This window comes from Lodderomyces elongisporus, chromosome 4 (assembly GCF_030384665.1).
Source record: "Lodderomyces elongisporus chromosome 4, complete sequence".
NCBI classification, from domain to species: domain Eukaryota; kingdom Fungi; phylum Ascomycota; class Pichiomycetes; order Serinales; family Debaryomycetaceae; genus Lodderomyces; species Lodderomyces elongisporus.
In genome coordinates this window covers 307,469-329,287 of record NC_083676.1, presented here as the reverse complement: position 1 = coordinate 329,287, position 21,819 = coordinate 307,469, and the positions used below count along the sequence as shown (strand labels likewise).

Genomic DNA, 21,819 nt, shown 5'->3' with positions numbered 1-21,819 from the left:
ATATCAAAATTTCCAAAACAGGTTTTTTTTTAAGTTCTTATATATCGCCGAAGAGCTTTTCTAGGTTTAAGCAACAACGATTATAATGTTCATTAATGAATAAAAAAGGAAGAAGAAAAAGAGGCGGAAAAAAGAAACAGCAGAGGAAAAAGTGATATTGCTATTAGGAATAATCGTAGAGACAAAAAGAGAATGGAGGGGAAGTCAAGAGTGATGTGTCTAAACAAATATATTAAATAATGAAGAAATAACTATACAATTTATCTTTTCTTTTACTTTTACTTTTTCGAAAAACAAAAAAAAAACAAGAAAACAGGAAAGTAATAAAACAAAAAACCGCTGATAAAATAACAGATCTATAGAACAGCAGTGTTAGGAATTGCACCGAAAATTTTCTCTAGAGATAAGCTATAGCGGCAACAAATACGAAAGCGTAAGAAGGACTAAATTTGATAGCAGACCCCGTGTATTCTGACACCTCTTGTGGAGTAGTGCCAACAGTGGTCGTGCTTTGCGAAACAGCTTGTTCTGCAACAGACGGCTGTTGCTGTACCAAATCAATGACTTGATTTGAAGGCGCTACAACAGGATTCAAGTTTGACTGAGACTGGACTTGTTCATTGACGACTTGGTTTGCAACCGAGCGTACCGGTTCTGCAGTAGGAATAGGTGCATATGAAATAATGGTTGAATCTCCCTTTGTCAATACTTCAACAACTGAAGATAATGTCATTGGCAAGCAGTGTTCTTCTGAGCAACTAGAAGTGACAAATATTGTAATATCAATAGTTGAAGTAGTGGTTGTCGTATCCTCCTTACTCGATTTTTTACCCACGTATTGTGTGGTCATAGAAGTGGCAATTGGAGTCACTGACGTGCTCATTATCGAAGTAGTTCTGGAAACATTATTTGCTGAAGATGATTTAGATGAGGAAATACTCGTTGTCGAAGACTTGGCTGGCAAACTGGAGCCTTTTATTGTTGAAACTGTAGTTGTGACCTTGGACAACGAGGCTGATGAGGATGACGTTTTAGTGGTGGTGGTGGTGGTGCTACTACTGTTGCTGCTAGGGGCGGCGGCGGCAGTAGCGGTGGTGGTCTTTTCTGGAGCTTCAGTTGTTAATGGGCAATACGTGGTATAAATTATACTACCTACAGTCACGGTTGTGAGGCCTGTAGTTTGGATGGTCTTTGAACATGAGTTTTCTGAGCAAGATGTAATCGTAATTATCGTGGTCTCAATTTCCTTCACCACTGCCTCGTCAACCACGGTGGTGAAAGGATTTGATTTAATTGATGTTGGGTAACTTGAATACTCGGTTGAAGCTTCTACACTTGATGTTGAGCTCGGAACCGAGGAAATGACATATGGAGGGTTGGTGTCAACAGACTTTAAAATACTAGTTGACAAGTTTGTTGTTTGAGAAGCACTTGCATCAGAAGTGATCGAGGTAGAAAGTACTGACGTACTTTTCTCGGTGGTGAGCTTTACTGTTGAGGTCGATTCAAGAGCAGCAACAGTTGTAAATAAGGACGAACTTGGAGAAGTAGGAGTTTTTGATGTAGTAGATTTTGCAACAGTGGAGCTTGACTTTACTGATGTGGATAGAACAGATGTAGTCAAAGGGACATAAGTAGTATATGTACTTGAGTTGTCTGTAACTGTGGACACTCCTGTTGTTTGTGTAACTTTGGTGCATGTACTCTTATTGCAGACTGTCTCCGTAATCACTTCTGTTTTTATGTTCTTCATAGTAACATAAACTATCAGCGGAACAGATTTTGTGGAAGATGGTAAAATAGATTCAGAAGTGACTAGAGTACAAGTACTCTTATTGCACACAACCTCAGTGATTACCGCCGTGGTAATATTCTTCATAGTGACGTATACAATTTGCGGATATGCATCTGTAGCAGATGATTGGATGGCCTCTTTGGTTGTATCTGTGATTCTAGTGCAAGTACCTTTGTTACACTCTGTTTCAGTGATAACCTCCGTTTTAACGTTTTTCATAGTAACATAGACCACCTGTGGGTCAGTGGTTGCAGCTGCATCAGAAGTTATTGATGTAGAGAGTATGGATCTGACATCGGACCCTGTAATCTCCGCATCAACATTACCTTCAGCAGACAGACTGGCTTTTGTGCAGTCACTCTTATTGCATTCTGTCTCAGTGATTACCTCGGTCATGACATTTTTCATTGTGACATAAACCACCAGAGGAGACTCATTTGTTGCAGATGGTACAGTTGTAGACTTCGTACAGTCACTCTTATTGCATTCTGTCTCAGTGACAACTTCGGTCATGACATTTTTCATTGTGACATAAACCACCAGTGGAGACTCGTTTGTTGCAGATGGTACGGCTGTAGATTTTGTACAATCACTCTTATTGCACTCAGTCTCAGTGACGACTTCGGTCATAACATTCTTCATTGTGACATAAACTATTTCAGGAGTAGCAGCTGTATCTGAAGACAAAGTCGTGGCTGTAGATGTTGAAATACATATTGCCGCAATGATTGCGTGTAACAACTTCATTTTTGTTTCTTAGAAAGCTTTTACTTTTCAATGATAAAATTGTTCTTGATAATGATGAAATTGAAAACGGGAAACAAATGAGGTATTTGATGCCTATTTATCATAAATGGACATGGCTTCAGAATAAGATGAGAATCTGAGATTGTAGCAGTTCATGAAACATGGTGGAAATTTCTTTTTCATATGTATCAATATCCCAGATTATTGGTCATTGCTACTCTTTCTCCTGTTACACTTGATACTTCTTCAAAAACATTTCTTTTTCTTTTCTTTTTTCTTTTCTTTCTGTCTTTCTGTTTTTCTTATTCTTATTCTTATTCTCTAATCTCTAATCTCTGATCTCTAATCTCTCAAAGTCATTGCCAGAAGATAAATTGCCCTATGGCGGGTAGTATCACCTTAAGTTTCAGAATTTATTCTGTAATACATCTCAAACTTGGAATTATAATATCAGTGTTTCTGTTTCGTAATTATCATTAATATTATAATTATTCTTATTCTTTTGGCAGTGGCGGTAGTAGTAGTAGTGTCAGTATTATTATATTCATTGCTTTTATTATTTCTATCATTATTATTATTATTTGTTTCTCTATTCTTTGTTCCACTCTCTGTAGATTTTGAAATGTTTTTGAAGTTTCCATCCCCGGAGGGTCTCCAAAACAAAAACAGAAACAAAAAGGAAAAAAGAGAAAAGAAAAAGAAATGAAAGGTAGATTATTATCTTGGCCATCAAGCATCAAACATCAAACATCAAACATTAAGCATCAAAAACTAAATTAGAAGCATGAGTGATCATTTGTTACCAAATCACGCGGAACATTGATGAATGATTATATAATTTTTTTCTTGTTTTTGTAAAGAAAGCGCTTTAATCTTCTCTTCCCGTGTATTTTTCCTTTTCCTTTGCTGACATTATCTCATTGATTATGAAACAATCTAGATCGAGCCTAATAATGAGATGGTATTTTCTGGTTCAGATCTTTGTGGAAGTACGTGTTTTAGGACTATCAATGCGGTGCGTAGGACTGGTATCTTGCAGCAAAAGTACAATTGACAAATTTAGTAGGAAAAGCAACACTTTCAATTAAGAATTGTTTTCAGTCAAGGAATGCCACATACTATGAAAGAAAGGCTCTATTGGTTGTTGAAAATGAACATATAACAAAAGGTGTTTTCTTTTTAGTACGACAAATGTTTTCCAAACTTAAGAAAATAAAAAAAAAAAGGTAGAAACAAAAGAAGCAAAAGCAACAAGAATTCCCGATTAATAAAAAAATAATAAAATAATTGAAATTGAAATAAAGGAAAAAGAGAGAGGCAGATTCGAACAACGGGTATATCTGGGGCAGAACAATCTCGTGATGTTACTTGTCATAGAATATATTTCGCCCCAAAAAAAAAAAGAAAGAGACATTTGGTAGCATTTGTGAACCACACTAAAAATTCAATAAAAATAAAAATAAAAAAAAAATAGAAAAAAAATAGAAAAATAGAAACAAAAAGAATTTAAAGAAAAATTAACCTTTTTGATCGGCTTCATCCAGCTAATATTTTGCACCCGTTTACTTAATGTACCAAGTAAATGAACAATAGAAGGAACAAACGCTAAAAGAACAAATGAGCAAATGAGCAAATGAGCAAATGAGCAAATGAGATAATGAACAGAAATGTGGTAGACGATTAACAATTGGATTTCCTTACGTTCATTAATTTTCTTGTTGTAGAAATTGAGTTATACCTAAGTTTAATTCAGCGTTAGGCATAAGTTAGGTTTATATATTATGTTATCACAACACCAAACATTTTTGAAACACAAGTATGTGTGTGGGTTTTTTGGTACGTATTGACTTATCAACTAAACTAGAAAGTAGGAGACGGTAGTTAATTTTATTCATTTTTTTAAAAAAAGGATAGAAAATGCAACACTACACCCGCTCCCCTCTCGCCATGATTTCCAGTGTAGCCATTACAGTAAGTTTATTCCAAACATTTAGTTCCGAAAATAGTGAAAATCACTTATGAAAATCACAATAAAAAAGATTCCCAATTGTGTCGAGTAATTACTTTATCACGTGTTTGGCTTCGTGATGTTAATCTTGAATTATTTCTCAGTTTTTTTTAATGAATAGTAACTATTCTTGAGGCGGGAACAAGAAGAGAAAGGGGGAGAACCCTTAGTCCATGTTGTTGGTAAAAGTATTGTTCAAGCAATAAAAAGAGAGCTTTTGAATTATGTATACTAATTGTATGTATAGCCCCACCTCTTTTTTCCCTTCTACTGCCCTCGCCTTCTCTTTTGCAACCTATTGTTTGTTGAGCGAGCTATTGATGCAACAGTATGGTTTAGCCTTGGGTCATTTAATAATAGCTTACTTGATGCCATCCTTGTTGCCCCTAGTAATTAATCTACACTTCCGACTGGTGCATTTCTTCAAATGGCTGTCGGATCGTGATCTACACGGTTTTTTTTTTGGTATGAAATTGGGGGGAAAACTTCCCCAATGAGAGTATTTTGGGGTAAGGGGCATATGCCTTTTTTTCTTTGAAAGAAAGATCTATTCCCTCTCTTTTATTGGTCACAACTATTTTGTAGTATTCATCATATCAAAGTTAACAGGTTCTTACTCGCTAACTTGGTCTAGTTTCTTCTCTTAGAAGTAGTGTTTTGGTTTATCTCAAATAGAATACAAGATGTCTTTTTTATGAAAAATAGCGAGTATAGACTATATGCAAGAAAGAAAGAGTGCAAACTGGCGACATACTCAAGTTCATTTATGACACGATTCTCGGGCCGTTTATCAATTTCTATAAAAGACAAATCTAGAACAAACTCATATATGAGGATGCCAAAACAACTGGAGCTTTTTCTTTGAATATCACACTTGCCAATTCACATTTCCCCTCAGCCTTCTTCCCCTCTTTACCACCACGACCACTACCACGACGTTTACTACTATCATCATGATCTATGGTATGAAAACAACACAAGGAGGCAGAAATAGCAGCATAGACAGAGACAGAGCCAAGAGGCGGAAATGTAGAAAAGAGTATCTATGTATATATGTATATATGTATATATGCACACACATAGACCAATATACATGCGTACAAAATACGTTTTGGGATGATTTTTCGTTCAATTTGTAAAAACCAAAATAAGATAAGTTGTTTGGGCAAATGAATGTAAAGAATGTTAAAAAAAATATGAAGAAGAGGATATTTACACAGAATTGATGGAGTATCTCAAATTACTTTTGTCTTACTAATATTATACAAAGGTTCTTTCAGATACCTGTTTTACCGCTATGGCTCATCTCTACTCAGCATCTTCTTAACAAAAGCGATGTAGAAAGATGGAAATATGGAAAAGTGAAGAAACAAATTATGTTTTATTACTATTATTCATTCCATTATTATTATGATTCTTACAATTTTGGGTGAGAAGAGAGATGAGCTTGTTTCGTAAAAGTATGAGATCTTTTTTTTTTAGTATATCTTTTTGCATCTTTAGATCAAAGCAAAATAAACAACAACAACAGAATACAGAGGGCAAAGGAAGAATTATGGAACCTATATTTGGAATAGTGGGCGTAGAGTTGCTTTTACATTTCTCAACATGTACAGACAACTACACGCAAACACACATACTCGAATAGTGTAATTTATTTCTGGTTATGTTTTCTTATTCTTTTCTTCTCTCCTTTTTTTGATTTTTATTCTTAATTAATTTTGATATGAGGCAAAAGTATACTTACAATCAATGGTTGTGTCCTGCTTTTTTCCGTTAGCATTGTGATTCTTTTTTTTCAAAAAAACAAAAAAAGGAACAAGGGGGTCAAATTTTTCTAAAACAAAAGAAACAACCGAATATTAAAAAAGTCGAATGGAATAGATTGAACAGGTAGTTAGAGCGGGATGCAAGGAGAGACGAGGCAAGCAATTTACAGATGGTTTGAAGAATTTAGGAAGAACAAGAGCAACAGGACAGGAATTATTAACACCAATGTCGTCATTTTTACCATTGATGAAATTCCTCTTATCTCATGCAGATATCGTCAAAAGGAAGGACAGAATTGAGATTAAAAAAAAAACAAATAGAAAAAATTTTTGAACAACAAACCAATTAGAGAATGAAGTTGAATATTATGATTCATCCTTTTTCCACCTTTCTTCTTTTCTTTTCTTTTCCCCCCCTATTGGAATGTTGCATTCTAAGGAACAACCCATCGTGTAAAGCTGAATCTTGTATAATTACACGTTTGAGCTTCTTCTTTGTCTTCCTCTTCTTTAGTATAGGCAATGAAAAAGATAACCGCTAACGTCACCGATGTAGATGCTGCAAGCTCGTCAATAAATTGCTAAAATTATAATGAAATTCAGGCTGATAGGGGTAAGAAGAATAAGTAATCAGGGAGGCAAGGGGCGTCAAATAAAATAAATGAAATAAATGAGTCTATTGTTTTCATTTTGGATGGTGATGTGATTGTGATGTGATTGTGGTAGACGCGCGTGTTTCACTATTTCCGCATTATTGAACTGTGTCTCTCTAAGAGGCTCTGAAACTATGTGGATGGAAAGGCAGAATGTACTTTGATAAAGAACAATAGGAAAACTCCTTTGTTTTTTTTAAAGCAAGAAACAAACAAACAGACATTGGATTTATAGGTGAAGCAGGCAAAACCAAAAAAAAAACAAAGCAAAGCAAAGAATAGAATAGAATAGAATAGAACTGGGATTTGAAGAAAAAGCCCAACAAATCAAAATTTTATAAAATTTAATTTTCTTTTTTTTTTAATTTTTGTTTTAATTTTTGTTTTTTGTATCTTTGTATTTTCTGAATTTCGAGATAGATGCCAGTTTTCAAAAAGGAAGATGCTGATGATTCTGATAAACAATGTTTTCCTTTTTTTTTGTCAATTTGATTTCTATTATTGGATGTGTATGTGTCTTCTTCTTTTTCTTCTTCTTCTTCAACCAAATTTTTTAAAAATTTGATCTGGATCATCGTCATTTGTAATTCTATCGTTGATCTTGCTGCATAATTCTTTAGATTCTCTGCATTCTCTTGGGATGATCGACCACTACTACTGTATTTTGATGCTTTCAGATGTGGTGCTTTCTGTTGCTGCTGAGCTTCTTTTGCAACCTTGGATATGATAATCCAAGGCAAAAAAACAAACAAACAAATTGAGTTGTTGTGGTTGCAGTTGTTGCTACCGCTGCTACCGCTGCTGCAATGAGAGAAAGTGAGAGAGATGAGAGTCTGCTACTGTTTTGGGATCAGTTAATGCTGAAAGCGGCAGGACAGGAACAAGAGCAAACATGTGTAAACAAGAGCAAACAAATAAAGCTTATACTGAATTAACTTCCAGTATTGGTGGTGGCCATCTAGACTTTTTGAATTGTAGTACTCATCTTAATTTCATCGTTGCAAAGAGTTCTGCTCCATCTGTTTACGATATTTTTTATTTACTTTTATTCACTAAAATTGGTTTACAATATTAAAATGCCATTACTAATATGAGATTTGTTTATTCAACTTTTGGTAAAGTTTTAGTTTCTCTTTCTCCTTCTTTTTCTGAGTGTGTGTTTGGTCCAAGCCTAAGCCTAAGCCAAAGTGCCCGTACTTGAAAAAATATTAATGGATTAGTGTCACAAAAGAGTGAACCTCTAGTTTATAGTGTGTGTTCCCATAGAAACTTAAAGACTAAATCAGAATTCAGAAAACAAGAGTTTTAAGGAAACTAAGATACACCGGGCGGTCAGATCATCTTAGTTCAATCAATTGCTTGAACGTTATTCTACGACTAAGTCTTGCAATAAGCACATGGTGCCTTCCTCTTATTTTTTTTTTTGTTTTTTTTTTACAAGTTTTTGTTGTTTATGTTGTTCATTTTGTATTTTGGTCATCATCACCCCTTTCCCGAACATTTCACAAACCCACGTTGTCGCGGTCTACTTTAATTTTTTTTTTTTCCACAGTATATATATGAATATATATGTGTGTATATAAAAACGATGTAGGTGATAAGAAGAGAGACAAAGGAAGAACAATAGTCACCTATGATAAATAACAATGTAGTACAACAATGTAGTCGTCGACAATCCCTATTGTCACTTTAAAATCAGCTATCAAAAAAAAGTGTATTATAAAAACTGTGGACTGGTTAGTTATCATTGACGCAGAGGAAATTGGAAATTGAAAAAGTAATTAAAGATGAAATTGACCAATGTAGTTGATGCGATGGCATTACACAGAGAGAGAGAGAGAGAGAGACAGAGAGAGCTGATCTTTTTAACATCACGACACTGAAATTTCGTAAAACCAGCCTGTGCAGATTTAATCAACAACAAGCTATGCAGCATTTGGTTTTTCCTTTACCAACGGAGCATATACACAAATACACCGGTACACAAATACATACACACACACACTCAAAGAAAGTACTCCTTTCGCCAAAATATGGCACATCTACAGGACCGTGGCATAATCTAGGATAATTTGTTCATGGCAGCAGTAATAGTAGTAGTAATGTTAATAATAATTAATAAAATAAATAAAAAAAAAGGTGGCTGTTGTAGCTTCAACTATTTGTGTAATGTTGACATTCTATTCATTATAATATTATCACCTCCTTGCCTTTCCACCCCTCCTTTAAATCAAAATATGTGGAAAACACAAGGACCATCACAGGTGGTAGAAGATAGTCAAGATGAATGTAAAATTAAAAACAGAACAAAACAAAACAAAACAAATCATGAAACAGTGAGACAGTGAAACAGTAATGCAAATGTTCTTCATTCTTCATTCTCTATTCTTTTCTATTAAGACATTTGATTGATTTTAGAGGTGGGTTCCTCAGTCGCTCTACTATTATTTACTGGCTCGGCGAATATCCAATGTGTCGATGTTATACCTTATTGTCCTAAAGTTAAGTTTGCTCCTATGTTCTGGTGAAAAACAAAGCAAAAAAAAGACAAAAAAAAAGATAAACTATTAAAGAAACAATAAATGAAACAAAGCAAGGCTGGTTTACAATTTCACAATACAAAAGAGAAAGAGAAAGAGAAAGAGAGAACCAATGAGTACAATTGACTAAAACGAATAAACTTCAACCTAATTGTTGATACACAATAGACAGCATCGGTTTCTGGGTTTTAGCATTATTGTAGGAGTACACAAAACACGGTGTGTTTATTTTTTTCTTTAATTCATCAAAAGAAGACTTTGAGCTCAAAACCATACTCCGAGTAAAGACATTGGGTTTTTGGGTTTTTTGTTACTTTTGTTCTATCGTGAAACAAGAAATGGTTTGGACACAGGTCTAGAGTGATTTAAAGCTTAAGCCAATACAGATGCAACATTCATTATTGTTATATTCTTTTTTTTTGGTTATTTTTTAGTTTTTTTGTTAGTTGTCTGTTTTCAGTACAATTTGGGACAAATCCAGTCAATGTGTTTTCTTAGGCTAATAGATCAGGTCTTTCTCTACTCTCTATACTTTCCTTCAATATTAATTAAATTACAATTTTTAAGAGATTATCAATTTTTTGCTCTTGCATTGGACAATGTGTTTGGTGAGGAGATTGGTTATTAAAAATCAGCAGTTATAGTAAAACAAGTAAGGTTGTCCATGGATGATGGTTAAGTGTATGGCAAAATCCTCTCTAACAAAAAGGAAAGGTCTCGAACATTCTTTGTTTCCCATTTATTTTCATTCAATAAGATCATGTTGCTCGGGGTATACTCCGGTGACCATATTGCTGATAAGACGCGGTTGATCTTAAAAACGAAAAATTCGTATAGCCCAATTGCAAATCACATTCTCAAGCATAGAGATACAGAATAAGACACAAACATGAACAACATGAACAACAACAGCAAGTTCTAGGCGGTCAAGAGATGCTAGATCCCAAATGCCCAATGCCAAATGCCAGATGCCAGATTTGATATTGATTTGATTTGCAATTAAAGTGAAATTTTTTGTACACTTGAGCATCGATTGAGCACTTGCGATGCTCTGCTAGATGCAGCTATTGTTGCTAAATACAGCTGCTTGTGCTTGTGGTATTGCTTTTGCTATTGCACTACTACTGCTCAATCTCCACTTCAATCTGTTTTAAACGTTTGATGAACTTGATTGCAACATGAGAGACTGCATTCTTTTTTTTTTATCTTTTCTTCATTGGCTTGTAGAATATCTTGGATTGCATCATCATCATCACCACTCTTGGAAAGTGGATGATGATGTGTTTATCTCCTTTTCTTTTTATGAAAACCAACAAATATAAACAGAATCACTAAGAACGACAAAAGGAGATTTGAATTGTTTATCCTTTAACCATTCTTGCAACAAATGTCACCCAATCCGTAAAATATGTCAAAGCAATAGTGCCAAGAGGGATGTGTGTTTTGCTTGTAAATGGAGGTAGAGATATAAATAGATATAGTTCTACATTGAAAGCTTATCAGTGCTGTTGCAGAATTTTCAATTGTTAAAACATTTAGGAGGAGCAGTAAACTATTGACTCATAATTGCTTGAATCAATTGCAACTGCTTGCTAAAACCAACAAGATACAAACAAATGAAATGGAATATTCCGTGTCCATACTTTGTGTCCTTCCTAATTGCATCCACTTAGTTCTATTGTACTACATTTAGCTTTCTACAAATCAAATTTTTTTTTTTATTCCTTATGTTTTTTTTTTTTTTTTAATTTTTTTTTTTCATATTCCTAGACTTTTCTGACTTCTGTATGACTGAGGAGGAAATTGGATCTGAGTTGTACTTGATGGTTACGAGCTTTAGGTACACCTTGTAACACGTTAAATTAAATGCTTTCTGTTATTTGGGGTAAAAATTAAAAAGGGGAGAAGGGGAAGGAGGAGATAAAAGAGGAGGGTTGAAAATTATCAAAAGTGGTTTATTTCTTTCTTTTAATCCTTGATTCGTTCCAGCAATTGTTCTTCTCGTACGGCATCACAATCCAGTTTATTGTAATCAGAGGGATACGAACATCTAGTTGGATTGTTTTGTTTGTTACCAACCCTCGTACTCTTGTGATTGTTGCTGTGTCTTTCATTTCTTTTTCCATTTTTCTTCTATAGTTTTGTATTCAATTTTAATTTGCTGGCGATGTAATATAATGGTTGCGATTAATAACCACCACGGAGTGGGGGAGGTGGGTGGAGGAGAAGGAGGAGAGAAAGCGGAAGAGGGGAAGATGTGGAACGATAAAGCTTAATGGTGTTGAGCACGCAATTTCATTCAATAAGCTTTTTACAAAAATTAGAAGAAAAAGAATAAAAAAAACAATTCAATTGTTGTTCTTTAGCTTAACGTGATATGAAGTGAATTGAAGCTTTTTGTTTTTATATTTTCTTCCTATTCTTCCTTTGCTTGCAATTCTTTCTTTCTTGCTTGCATTGTTATGGTTTTATCACCAGTTTCACTACTGTGCACAATAGACACACATGTATATACACGTAATGCAGCATTCCTTAAAGGTGCTTGCAGTAGATTGCTCTTGTAGTAATTGCATTGTTCTTCATCTTCCTCCTTTTCTTTTCTTTATTTAACATTTTACAAAAATAAGAGTTTCAGCTTAGTGAAGAGGCATCGTTATTGTTTGGTTTGTTTGATTGATTGTTGGAATTTTTTTTCTTTTTCTTTCAATATCAACAACATAAACAACAACAACAACAAAGGCAAAAAGTTAAGCTCTGCGAAAATGCAAAGCCTACAAGTGCTGACAAAAAAAAAACTGCGTTACACAAAACCACGTGCTGGCCCAAAAATAAAAATTATGCTGCAGATCTAAAAACGGTTTTGAGTTTCATATTCACTTTTTTGGGCCCAAATTTTTTGGCCTTTTATCATTTTATCATTTTTTGCAGTTATTTCACACAACCAGTATCTTTTCTGTTTCTTGTTTCTTGTTTCTTGTTTTTTTTTTATTTTTTTTTTATTTGCAATAATACACCAACCTTGTTTACATCTCATAACTGTATGCCCACAAGATTTGTCATTCCACCTGTGTTTTTGTGAACGCAGTGGCTTTTGCAATTCTGCCTTTGAATTGCAATTTCACTCCATAACGATTCTTTTTCCTTTTCCTTTTCCTTTTTCTTTTTTGAATAATCCGAATGGCGGCTACTTTTTACAAGGATATAAAGATCCCTTGAAAGCCCACTTGGAGATAAATTTTTTTTTATATATTTTGATCCCTTTCCTTTTTTCTTTTCCCTTTTCCCTTTCCTCTTTTCTTCTTTAACTGTTCTCAGCTTCAACTATTTACCTTACATTCGCTTTATACCCACACCCCTACTTTGTTTCTTTTTACAAAGTTACCACAACTCTATAGTTAAATATGAGATTATCATCAGTGATTGCCAGCTCAGTGGCTCTTTTGGCTTCCACCGCCGCAGCAAAGGATGTTGCATGTTTGGTTGACGGACAAACCGTTGCCGTTGTCGACTTGGACACCGGTGTTTGTCCATTCACCATCCCATCCCAATTCCCAGCTCCAATTTTCGACTTCACATCAACCTCAGACTATGATATCCTCTTCTACTACTCATTGCTCAACGATGCTAGATACTTCACCGACATTGTTAATGCCGGTAACATCATCAGCATCCCAGCTGTTGCATTGTACGGACAATCAGGTGCCCCATTGTACCAAGTCCACGTCAACGAAGAACCAGCTTCAAACTCTACCGCTGCTATCAAGAAGAGATTAATGATGTTGAGAGGTTTGGACATTAGCAACAACAAGAACCAAGACAAGGCAAAGAGAGATGCTGCTTCCGACTTTGCTGAATCATTGAAAACACTCGACGGTACCTTCCTTGAAAACTCTGTCTTTGAAGTTGTTGACATTAACCCATCCTCAGGTGCTTCTTCTATCCCATCAACCGAATCTTCTGGTGCTGCTGCCACCGAGACCGAAGACGAATCTTCTGCCCCATTGACCATCCACTCAACCACCGTTTCCACTGAAACCGTTGACTGTTCTACCAGCACTTTCACCACTACTGACGCTGAAGGTAACCCATCTACCGGTACCACCACCGTCTCCCAAAGCACTGGTGCCGGTGCCGGTGCTGGTGAAGGAAAGACCGTTACTGAAGACTTGACCACCGTTGTCACCATCACTTCATGTCACGATGACCTTTGTCACCTCACCACCGTCCCAGGTACTCAAACTGTTACTACTGCTACTGTTCACGGTGTTGAAACCATCTACACTACTTACTGCCCACTCTCAGATGTTGAAACCGTTGAATCCACCAAGGTTATCACCATCACTTCATGTCACGACAATGCTTGTCACACTTCTGCTGTTGAAGCTACTCCAGCATGGACCACCGAGACTGTTGGTGGTACTGTTACCGAGTACATCACTTACTGTCCATTGACTGCTGGTGGTAAGACCGTTCCAGCTCCAGCTCCAACTACCGTGACCAAGACTCTCACTGGTGGCGAAGCTGGTGAAGGTCCAGTTACCGTTACCATCATTGAAGGTGGTGAGGCAGTTACCCAAGGTCAAGTTGGTACCCACGTTGTCCCAACTGGTACTACTACCTGGACTGAAGGTGCTTCTGTTTACACTTCTACTGTTTACGAAACTGTTGAATACACTTACGGTACTCAATCCACCGGTGCTGCTGCTGCTGCTACCACCACTGAAGGTGCTGCAGGTAAGGCTGGTGAAACCACTACTGCTACTACCACTGAAGGTGCTGCTGGTAAGGCTGGTGAAACCACTACTGCTACTACTACCGAAGGTGCTGCAGGTAAGGCTGGTGAAACTACCGTTGCTGCTGAATCTCAAGCTGCTGCTGCTGGTACTACCACTACCGGTGCTGCTGCTCCAGCTGGCGCTGCTTCAGGTGCTGCTTCAGGTGCTGCTGGTGCTTCAGGTGAAACCACTGTTGCTGTCATCTCAACTGTTGCTGCTGAATCAAGCTCTCCATCTGGCGCAGCTTCAACTGCTATCAACACCTACGAGGGTGCAGCTTCAACCACCAAAGCTACCTTCTTTGCTTTGGCTGTTGCTTTCGTTGCTGCTCACTTGTAAATTTTCTAAAATCTAAACAACAAGATTGTTCTCAACTTTTTCTTTCATAAAGTTCATTTAATTTCTGTTTCATAAGTTTCTGCATTCATGAAATCTTTTTTTTTTCTTTTTTCGGTATATAATAAACATTCGGTGCTAATTGTTTTGTTTTTATTTTTATTTTATCTTACTTTTCTTTTTCGATACCCTCCCAAAGTACTTTTAGCTACTTTTTAAATACATTTTATATTTTTTAATATATCAAGTATATTAAACAAACTATAAACATTTTATTCTTGTTTTTTTATTTTTTTTATTTAGTTTTTTTTTTCCTCTTTTCTTTGTATTTCTCTAATTTCAAATGTCTTTGCTTCTCTTTAATCCATTAAGAATAGAGATCAAAGAGAGGAAAGATGCTTGTGAAACATCGGTGTTGATACCAACACCCCACCTAGTAGTCTTTTTGTTAACCAAAACCTCAATATAAGTAGCTGCTCTTGCTTGGGAATCGTCTCCCAATGAATGTTCGTGGTAATGCTTGACATCGATATCAACATTCAAATGTTTGGCAATAGCATCATTAAATGCAGATAATTGACCGTTACCTTGACCCTTAATCTTGACTGATTTGCCATTGACGCTGAGTTCGGCTTCAATTTCCTTAATCCCTTTACTTGGCGAAGATATGGAATAGTCAACCAATTTAAACACCTGGTCTGGCGACTCAGTGCTATCCTCGTCATAGTCAATAAAGTACTCCTGTTTGAACAAGTCACAAAGCTCTTCATTGGTCAACTCTTGCCCTTTAACCTCGGCACGCTGTTGTACAATTTTGGAAAAGGCAATTTGCAAGCCTCTTGGCAAGTCCAATTCCAAATTACGCAAGATAACCCAAGCCGAGCCACCTTTACCGGATTGCGAATTGACACGGATAATTGCTTCATAGGTACGTCCGATATCTGCTGGATCCAATGGGAGGTAAGGTAATTGCCAATGGACGCTCTTGCCGTCGGTACTTTGCTTCTTCTTTTTGTTTTCATAATCGGCAAAACCTTTCTTAATTGCATCTTGATGTGATCCACTAAATGCACAAACGACAAGCGAGCCACCATAAGGTGCTCTTGCGTGCACTGGGATCTTGTTGCATCTCTCGACAACATCAATCACCGATGTGATATCGGAAAAGTCGAGGTGTGGGGGTACACCCTGCGTATACAAGTTCAAAGCCAAGGTAACAAGATCCACATTACCAGTACGTTCTCCATTACCAAAGAGGCAACCTTCAACACGGTCAGCACCAGCCAATTGGCCAAGCTCGGCTGCAGCAACACTACAGCCACGGTCGTTATGTGGGTGCAATGAGATACAAACTGTTTCGCGATTACTAATGTGGGTTGAAAAGTATTCAATCTGATCGGCATAAACATTTGGTGTAGCCATTTCCACGGTGGCAGGCAAGTTAAAGATGATGGGTTTTTCTTTGCTTGGTTCCCAAACTTGTTTAACTGCTTCGCACACTTCAACGGCATAATCCAAGTCAGTATCTGAAAACGTTTCGGGCGAGAATTCAAAGTCCCAGTCTGTACCAGCAGTTGAGGGATCGTCTTTGGTAAGTTGTCTCACCAACTTTGCACATTTCACGGCCAAGGCTTTGCTCTCTTCCTTGCTCAAGCCAAACACAACGTTTCTAAAACAATCCGAGGTTGCCAAGTAGATATGGACTGTGGCTTTTTTGGCACCCTTTAATGACTCAACGGTTCTTTTGATGAGTTCTTCACGACATGGCGAGAGGACTTGGATGGAGACATCTGCAGGAGCAGTTTCAACTGCAAATCTAGTGAAATCAAAATCAATTTGTGAGGCCAGTGGGAACGAGACTTCAATTTCTTTAAACCCAATGTCAACGAGTTTCTTAAAGTACTCTTTTTTCTCACTAATAGACATGGGATCTGGAAGTGATTGGTTTCCATCTCTCAAATCGGTGGAAAGCCAACGTGGAGCCTTGTCGAGTGTCCTTGAAGGCCATTGACGGTTTGGAAGGTTAACGGGTGGGAATTTCTTGTACTTGACAGAAGGGTTTTCGAGCATAGGCATCGTGATTGTACTTGTTGTAGTTGTTGTTGTTGTTGTTTGTAGTAGATGCTGAAAAATAAGCAGAAGGATAAAAATAAATGTACAATAAATAAAACAAAAGTGGATATGCCAAAGTAAATTTCAGAGGGAAGGTTATTGACTAGTTACCTACCTTTATATACTTTTAAATGCAAGGATTGCTTAGACTTTTTAAAAACACTTTTGAAATCTCTGGATTTTTTCTTCCTTGAATAAAAAAGAACTAGAAATAATAATAAAAAATTTTAGTAATGTATGGTTTGTGGAAATGAGTAATAGCACATCCACATATATGGACATTCCTTCACTCTCTTCTTTCTATTCTTTTGTAGTGAGTGAGTGAGTGAGTGTGTGTGTGTGTGTGACTCAAATCGTGGTGCAAATGAAAGCGAAAATGGAGAAAAAAAATAAAAAAAAATAAAAAAATTTAATTAAGAAAATTTGTTCTCCTTCCATCTTGATCCTACCCCCCTTCCCCCCCCCCCCCCCCCCCACATAGACACATACACACATCCACACAAGCAAACGCAAACGCACACCGCAACAGAAAAAGAATAATAAATGAAATTACTGACCGGTACAGGCCCTGTAGGAATTTTTCATTCTATTCAATCTTTTTATTTTTCCATTTCTTTAAGTACAGTTTAACCGTGATGGGTCCTTAGAAGAACATTTTTGTTAACAATGCCTACAATTGCCGGCTACTGGCGGGGAAAGGGGGGGGGGGGGAAGAAGAAGAAGAACGTGGGGTTGTGGAAGAAATTAAGTAGCAAATGAGTTTTCTTTAGAATATGGTCTGATCAGGTGACTAAATTATTAACAAACGTCAATAGAATCTTCCAATTTTTTTATTCCATTTCTTCTTTATATATTATTCTTTTTTCACTTATTCCTTAGTCCATTTAGCTTTCTTTTTTTTTGAGTATATGTGAGTATACAATTTCTAAGATACACTGAAACAATAGTGGAATGTAGCAGAAACAAATTCTTAAATTCAAAACAAGGCCGTTGGAGGTGTCTTGTTCTCTCAGCATTTTTTGTTAATAGTATCCATAATTCCTATTTGTCTCTCAACAAGAGTCTTAGCTCTACTTGTCTTGAAAGGGCTCTACCAAGTAAATGTTCAATGTACACTACCCGTAAATTGGGTAGCATTTTTTACTTCACTTTTTTTTTTCTTTCAATGTTTCTCTCTTAATCATCATCATCGTCTTCTTCTCCCTCTTCTCCTCCTCCTTCTTCTCTTTTCTTTTCTTCTTTTATTTCGATTGTTCATATTCCTAAACTGCAGACTGCGAAACATTACATCCATCAAAGACAAGCTATGATGTTTATTGCAGTTTAATAAAAGAATGGTATGTTTGATCTTTTACAATTGGTTTTTTTTTTCTTTTTTTTTTTTTCTTTTCTTTTCTTTTTCTTGTGCTGATTTATTATTTTCATTTGCCTAGAAAGAAACTTTACTTATCTTCTATGTTACCATAATGATTAAAATTATACATGCGTTATCGTCATGATTACGTTCAATTGGACGTTTTGCCAAATGTCTTTATTTGGGCGCAAGTTGAAATCAACCAACACCTATATGAGATTTACAACATAGATGATGAGTTTAGATCAAATTGATTTTGCACTAGCAATTCATACTAACAATTGTTCAATTAGTTTTAGAATAAGCTTGTATTCTGAGCTTAACTAGAGTAAGTATAGAGATTGCCAGAATAAAAAAAAAACAAAAAGAAAAAGAAAAAAGAAAAAGCATCGGTAAGATAATCAAAAAACAAAAAGATTTATAGCTCTGTTTTTTCCAACCAGAAAAAGCATTTGACCTTTGTTTTTGATCCTGCCTTACAAATTCTACGCCAACCATGCACATTCATATGCATACATTTATATATTAAAGATATCAAGTGCCACAAAGTTAAAACAAAACCAAAAATTTAGCCATAAAGAGTTAATTCTCTTTATGCCTCTTCACCATCAAAAAATATAAAAAAAAAAATAAAATAGTATCAACTACATAAAGTAAATCAAAGCAGCAACAACCAAGGCACTAGCAGGGTTGACAAATGATCCTGCACCTTCGTAAATAGAAGTTGGTCGAGTAATGTTTGATGCGGGAATTGGTGCTGAAGGTGCAGGAGCCTTGGTAGCAGGTTTGGAAGCCTCTGGAGTAGGTTTTGAAGCCTCTGGAGGAGGTTTTGAAACCGAAACGGGAACAGTAATTGAAACACGAGGCAATGTTTCAGAGGTGGGAGCAGATATTTTGGGTTTTTCTATTGTTGGGGGAGCAACTTCAGTAGATGGTTTTGAAACTTTTGGCACTTCTGAAGTTTCTGGCACCTTTGGCACTTCTGAAACTTCGGGAACTTTTGGCACTTCTGAAGTTTCTGGCACTATTGGCACTTCTGAAGTTTCTGGCACTATTGGAACTTCGGAAACTTCTGGGGTCTCGGTAGGCGGACAAATGGTTGTAGATACCGTAATTTCTGAGCGAATAGTGGTAGTCTCTTCTTCGGGAACAGGTTTAGTTTCTGGAATTGGGCAAAATGTGGTGTAAACTGTATGTTCTTCAGTCACAGTGGTAACACCTGTAGTCTTTACAATGCTTGCGCAACTCTCTTCTTCACATGAAATAACAGTAATTACAGTAGTTTCAACTTCAGTAATTGTAGAAGTGGATTCCTTTGGCTTATGAGTAGGTTTTGTTATCCAAGATGGTGTCCAAGTTGGTTTCCAGGTTGGTTTCCAAGTATGCTCCTCTGAAGACTTTTCAGTTGATTCAAAGGTGCATTCTTCACTTGTCTCAACTTCTGTAGTTGTACAATCCTCAGAAGTTTCAACAATAGTGGTGGTAATGACAGACTCCAAAGATGTCTCTTCAAAATCTGGACACTCGGAAGTCTCCTCTGGTTGTTGGGGAAGGAGCTTGGACTTAATCTTTGACTTAATCGATGGAATAATTTTGCCAGCCTCAACAACATTATTGGAGGCCAAGATTGCAACTACAGCAGCATTTGTAAATGTTGACAACTTCATTATTGTATTTAAAATTGTACTTCCGATTGTTTATTTGCTTGTTTGCTTGTATATAATTTGCTTCTTTATTGTGTTGATATCAACTGCAAGACAAAGAGTAGAATAAAAAAGAAAAAACAAAACAAAACAAAGTACATTGATTACTTTACCTTCTCTTATATATGTTTGGGAGTGGTTGAGCAATATGAAAAAATTATGAGGAAACCAGGTTGTTGGAAGTTGGCATAAGACAACCAGAATCAGTGCAAGAATCTGCATTGTTTATGCTAAAGGATTGAAGCAATTGCAAAAGTTTAGAACTACCTTTACAGATTCTAGTTATCGTTTCCCTTTCTTTTATTTTATTTTATTTCCCTTTTTTTATTTTTTGCAGATTCCAGCGTATCTCTTGTATGAGTTTAATGTTTAGTGTCTAGCAGGATAAAATACCAGGAAGGTATTATTTTACAAGTGATTGACTTGCACCTTGCTGTGTTCCGTGCTTTTGCGGGAATAAAGTCCAATTGGCAAAAAAGTAAAAAACACAGAAAGAATAGACCAACAAAAAGAAAAGCAACGTTTTCAAGCATGAAATACACAAGATCAACAGGAGTACATTCTCGTTAAACCACTAAGGAAGCATAGTCGATGTGCAATAGGGAGCACATATCAGGTATTTTTGTGGAAGGTACAAAAGAAGTCTGGGACAAAAATGGATGGTTTGATTGTATGTCATATTGTATGTCATATTGGCGTGGTGGTATTTACTCAAGATTGAATATTTGTGCACTGTAGTTTGCAACAACTTGCAGATTTGTTGATAAATACCGCTTTGATAATTTTAAGGAAACTGGTAACTGAGATCTCACTTCAGATCCAAGTACAACAAATTTACGGCTGTTGTAGTACTTTTGTCTCATGGTGGACTTGCCAAATGTATTATAATATTGAGCCATTATCGCATCCAAGTTTCAAAACAGAAAAAAAAAAAAAGAAGAATAAGGAAACACAGGATGTTGTGATATCTCGACAATGGAATGTACAAACACTGGTAGTTATTTTCCTTTTTCTTTTTGTATGTATGTTTTAAAAGCAAGAATTTCCTAGTGCTTAATGCTTCCCTCCTTTTCCTTTTCCTTTTCCTATTTTTCCTTTTTCCATCATTTCACTTTATTCTTGAATTGTATAGTCTTGTTATTGATGTTTTTATCACCTTTCTTCATCCTCAAGAAAAGAGACTAGTTGCCAATGTTCGAGTTACAATTTGTTTCTTTAAGTTTATGGTTTATGGTTTATGGTCTTGTTTTTGTATTTGTCTTTTGTTTTTTTCTTTTAGGTTGTAGTATTCTGCGCTTTCCTTTTTAATGATTATTTAGATAACTTGCAGTAACTCACCATTAACAACTGAGACTTGTCCTAGACTTAAATTTGAAGTGGAGATACCAATTCGATGCCGAAAGCACAGTGCTTTGAGTGTGAGAGTGTAGCTCAAAGGGGGAGGGCAGTGGGAGAAGTTAGAAACCGATGTACTAGGTCAGGTACGAGGTATGATTTATATCCATGAAAAACATGTTTTCAGTATACAAAAACCTTAATTGGCCGAAATTGCAAGTACAAGAGAGATCTTTCATTGTTCTCAACCTTTTGAATTATTGCAAATAAGAGAAACTAAAAAGTAAATTAAATAAAAAATGAAGAAAAACACCAATCAAGAGAAAACTGAATTAGAATGTTGTCTACTTTGAATGTTTTATTCGATACACGATAGATAAAATGTATGTCGACAAAATCTATCTTTTCTTCGCCTCACCTCGCCACTTTTTCCCTTACCTCCGTTCCTTCCTTCCTTACTTCTTTCGTTCCTCCGAAACCAATATTGCAAACATGCATTTTTAGAGGGAATGTTCTTGTACAATGGTGGGAAACAGTAGACTAATTAATGGTTTGAGGCTCAATATTTGGTCATGGCCAGGAACAAATTCAATTGGAATATAAATTTGTAGCCACAGATTAAAATAAAGGACAAATTCAGCTGCAACAGCCCTAACTCGAACAAGGACTTAGCTACTACTCCATTATTAAGC

General features: G+C 36.1%; 4 protein-coding genes across 4 annotated transcripts; 1 reads left to right on the top strand and 3 right to left on the bottom strand. All coding sequences in view use genetic code 12, as the record gives it.

The window, feature by feature from the left end:
• Positions 1-397: 397 nt before the first annotated feature.
• PVL30_003270 (uncharacterized protein) lies at positions 398-2,542 on the bottom strand (the record flags this gene model as incomplete). The annotated part of the gene is made up of 1 exon (XM_001525818.1): positions 398-2,542. One exon carries the CDS (start codon positions 2,540-2,542, stop codon positions 398-400), a length of 2,145 nt encoding a protein of 714 aa, XP_001525868.2.
• Positions 2,543-12,913: 10,371 nt separating this feature from the next.
• PVL30_003269 (uncharacterized protein) lies at positions 12,914-14,626 on the top strand (the record flags this gene model as incomplete). Its single annotated transcript, XM_001525817.2, has 1 exon — positions 12,914-14,626. One exon carries the CDS (start codon positions 12,914-12,916, stop codon positions 14,624-14,626), a length of 1,713 nt encoding a protein of 570 aa, XP_001525867.2.
• Positions 14,627-14,962: 336 nt separating this feature from the next.
• On the bottom strand, positions 14,963-16,699 carry LEU4_3 (2-isopropylmalate synthase (Alpha-isopropylmalate synthase) (Alpha-IPM synthetase); the record flags this gene model as incomplete). Its single annotated transcript, XM_001525816.2, has 1 exon — positions 14,963-16,699. The coding sequence occupies one exon, from the start codon at positions 16,697-16,699 to the stop codon at positions 14,963-14,965; it is 1,737 nt and encodes a 578-aa protein (XP_001525866.2).
• Positions 16,700-18,733: 2,034 nt separating this feature from the next.
• PVL30_003267 (uncharacterized protein) lies at positions 18,734-19,756 on the bottom strand (the record flags this gene model as incomplete). Its single annotated transcript, XM_001525814.2, has 1 exon — positions 18,734-19,756. The coding sequence occupies one exon, from the start codon at positions 19,754-19,756 to the stop codon at positions 18,734-18,736; it is 1,023 nt and encodes a 340-aa protein (XP_001525864.2).
• Between the last annotated feature and the right edge of the window lie 2,063 nt (positions 19,757-21,819).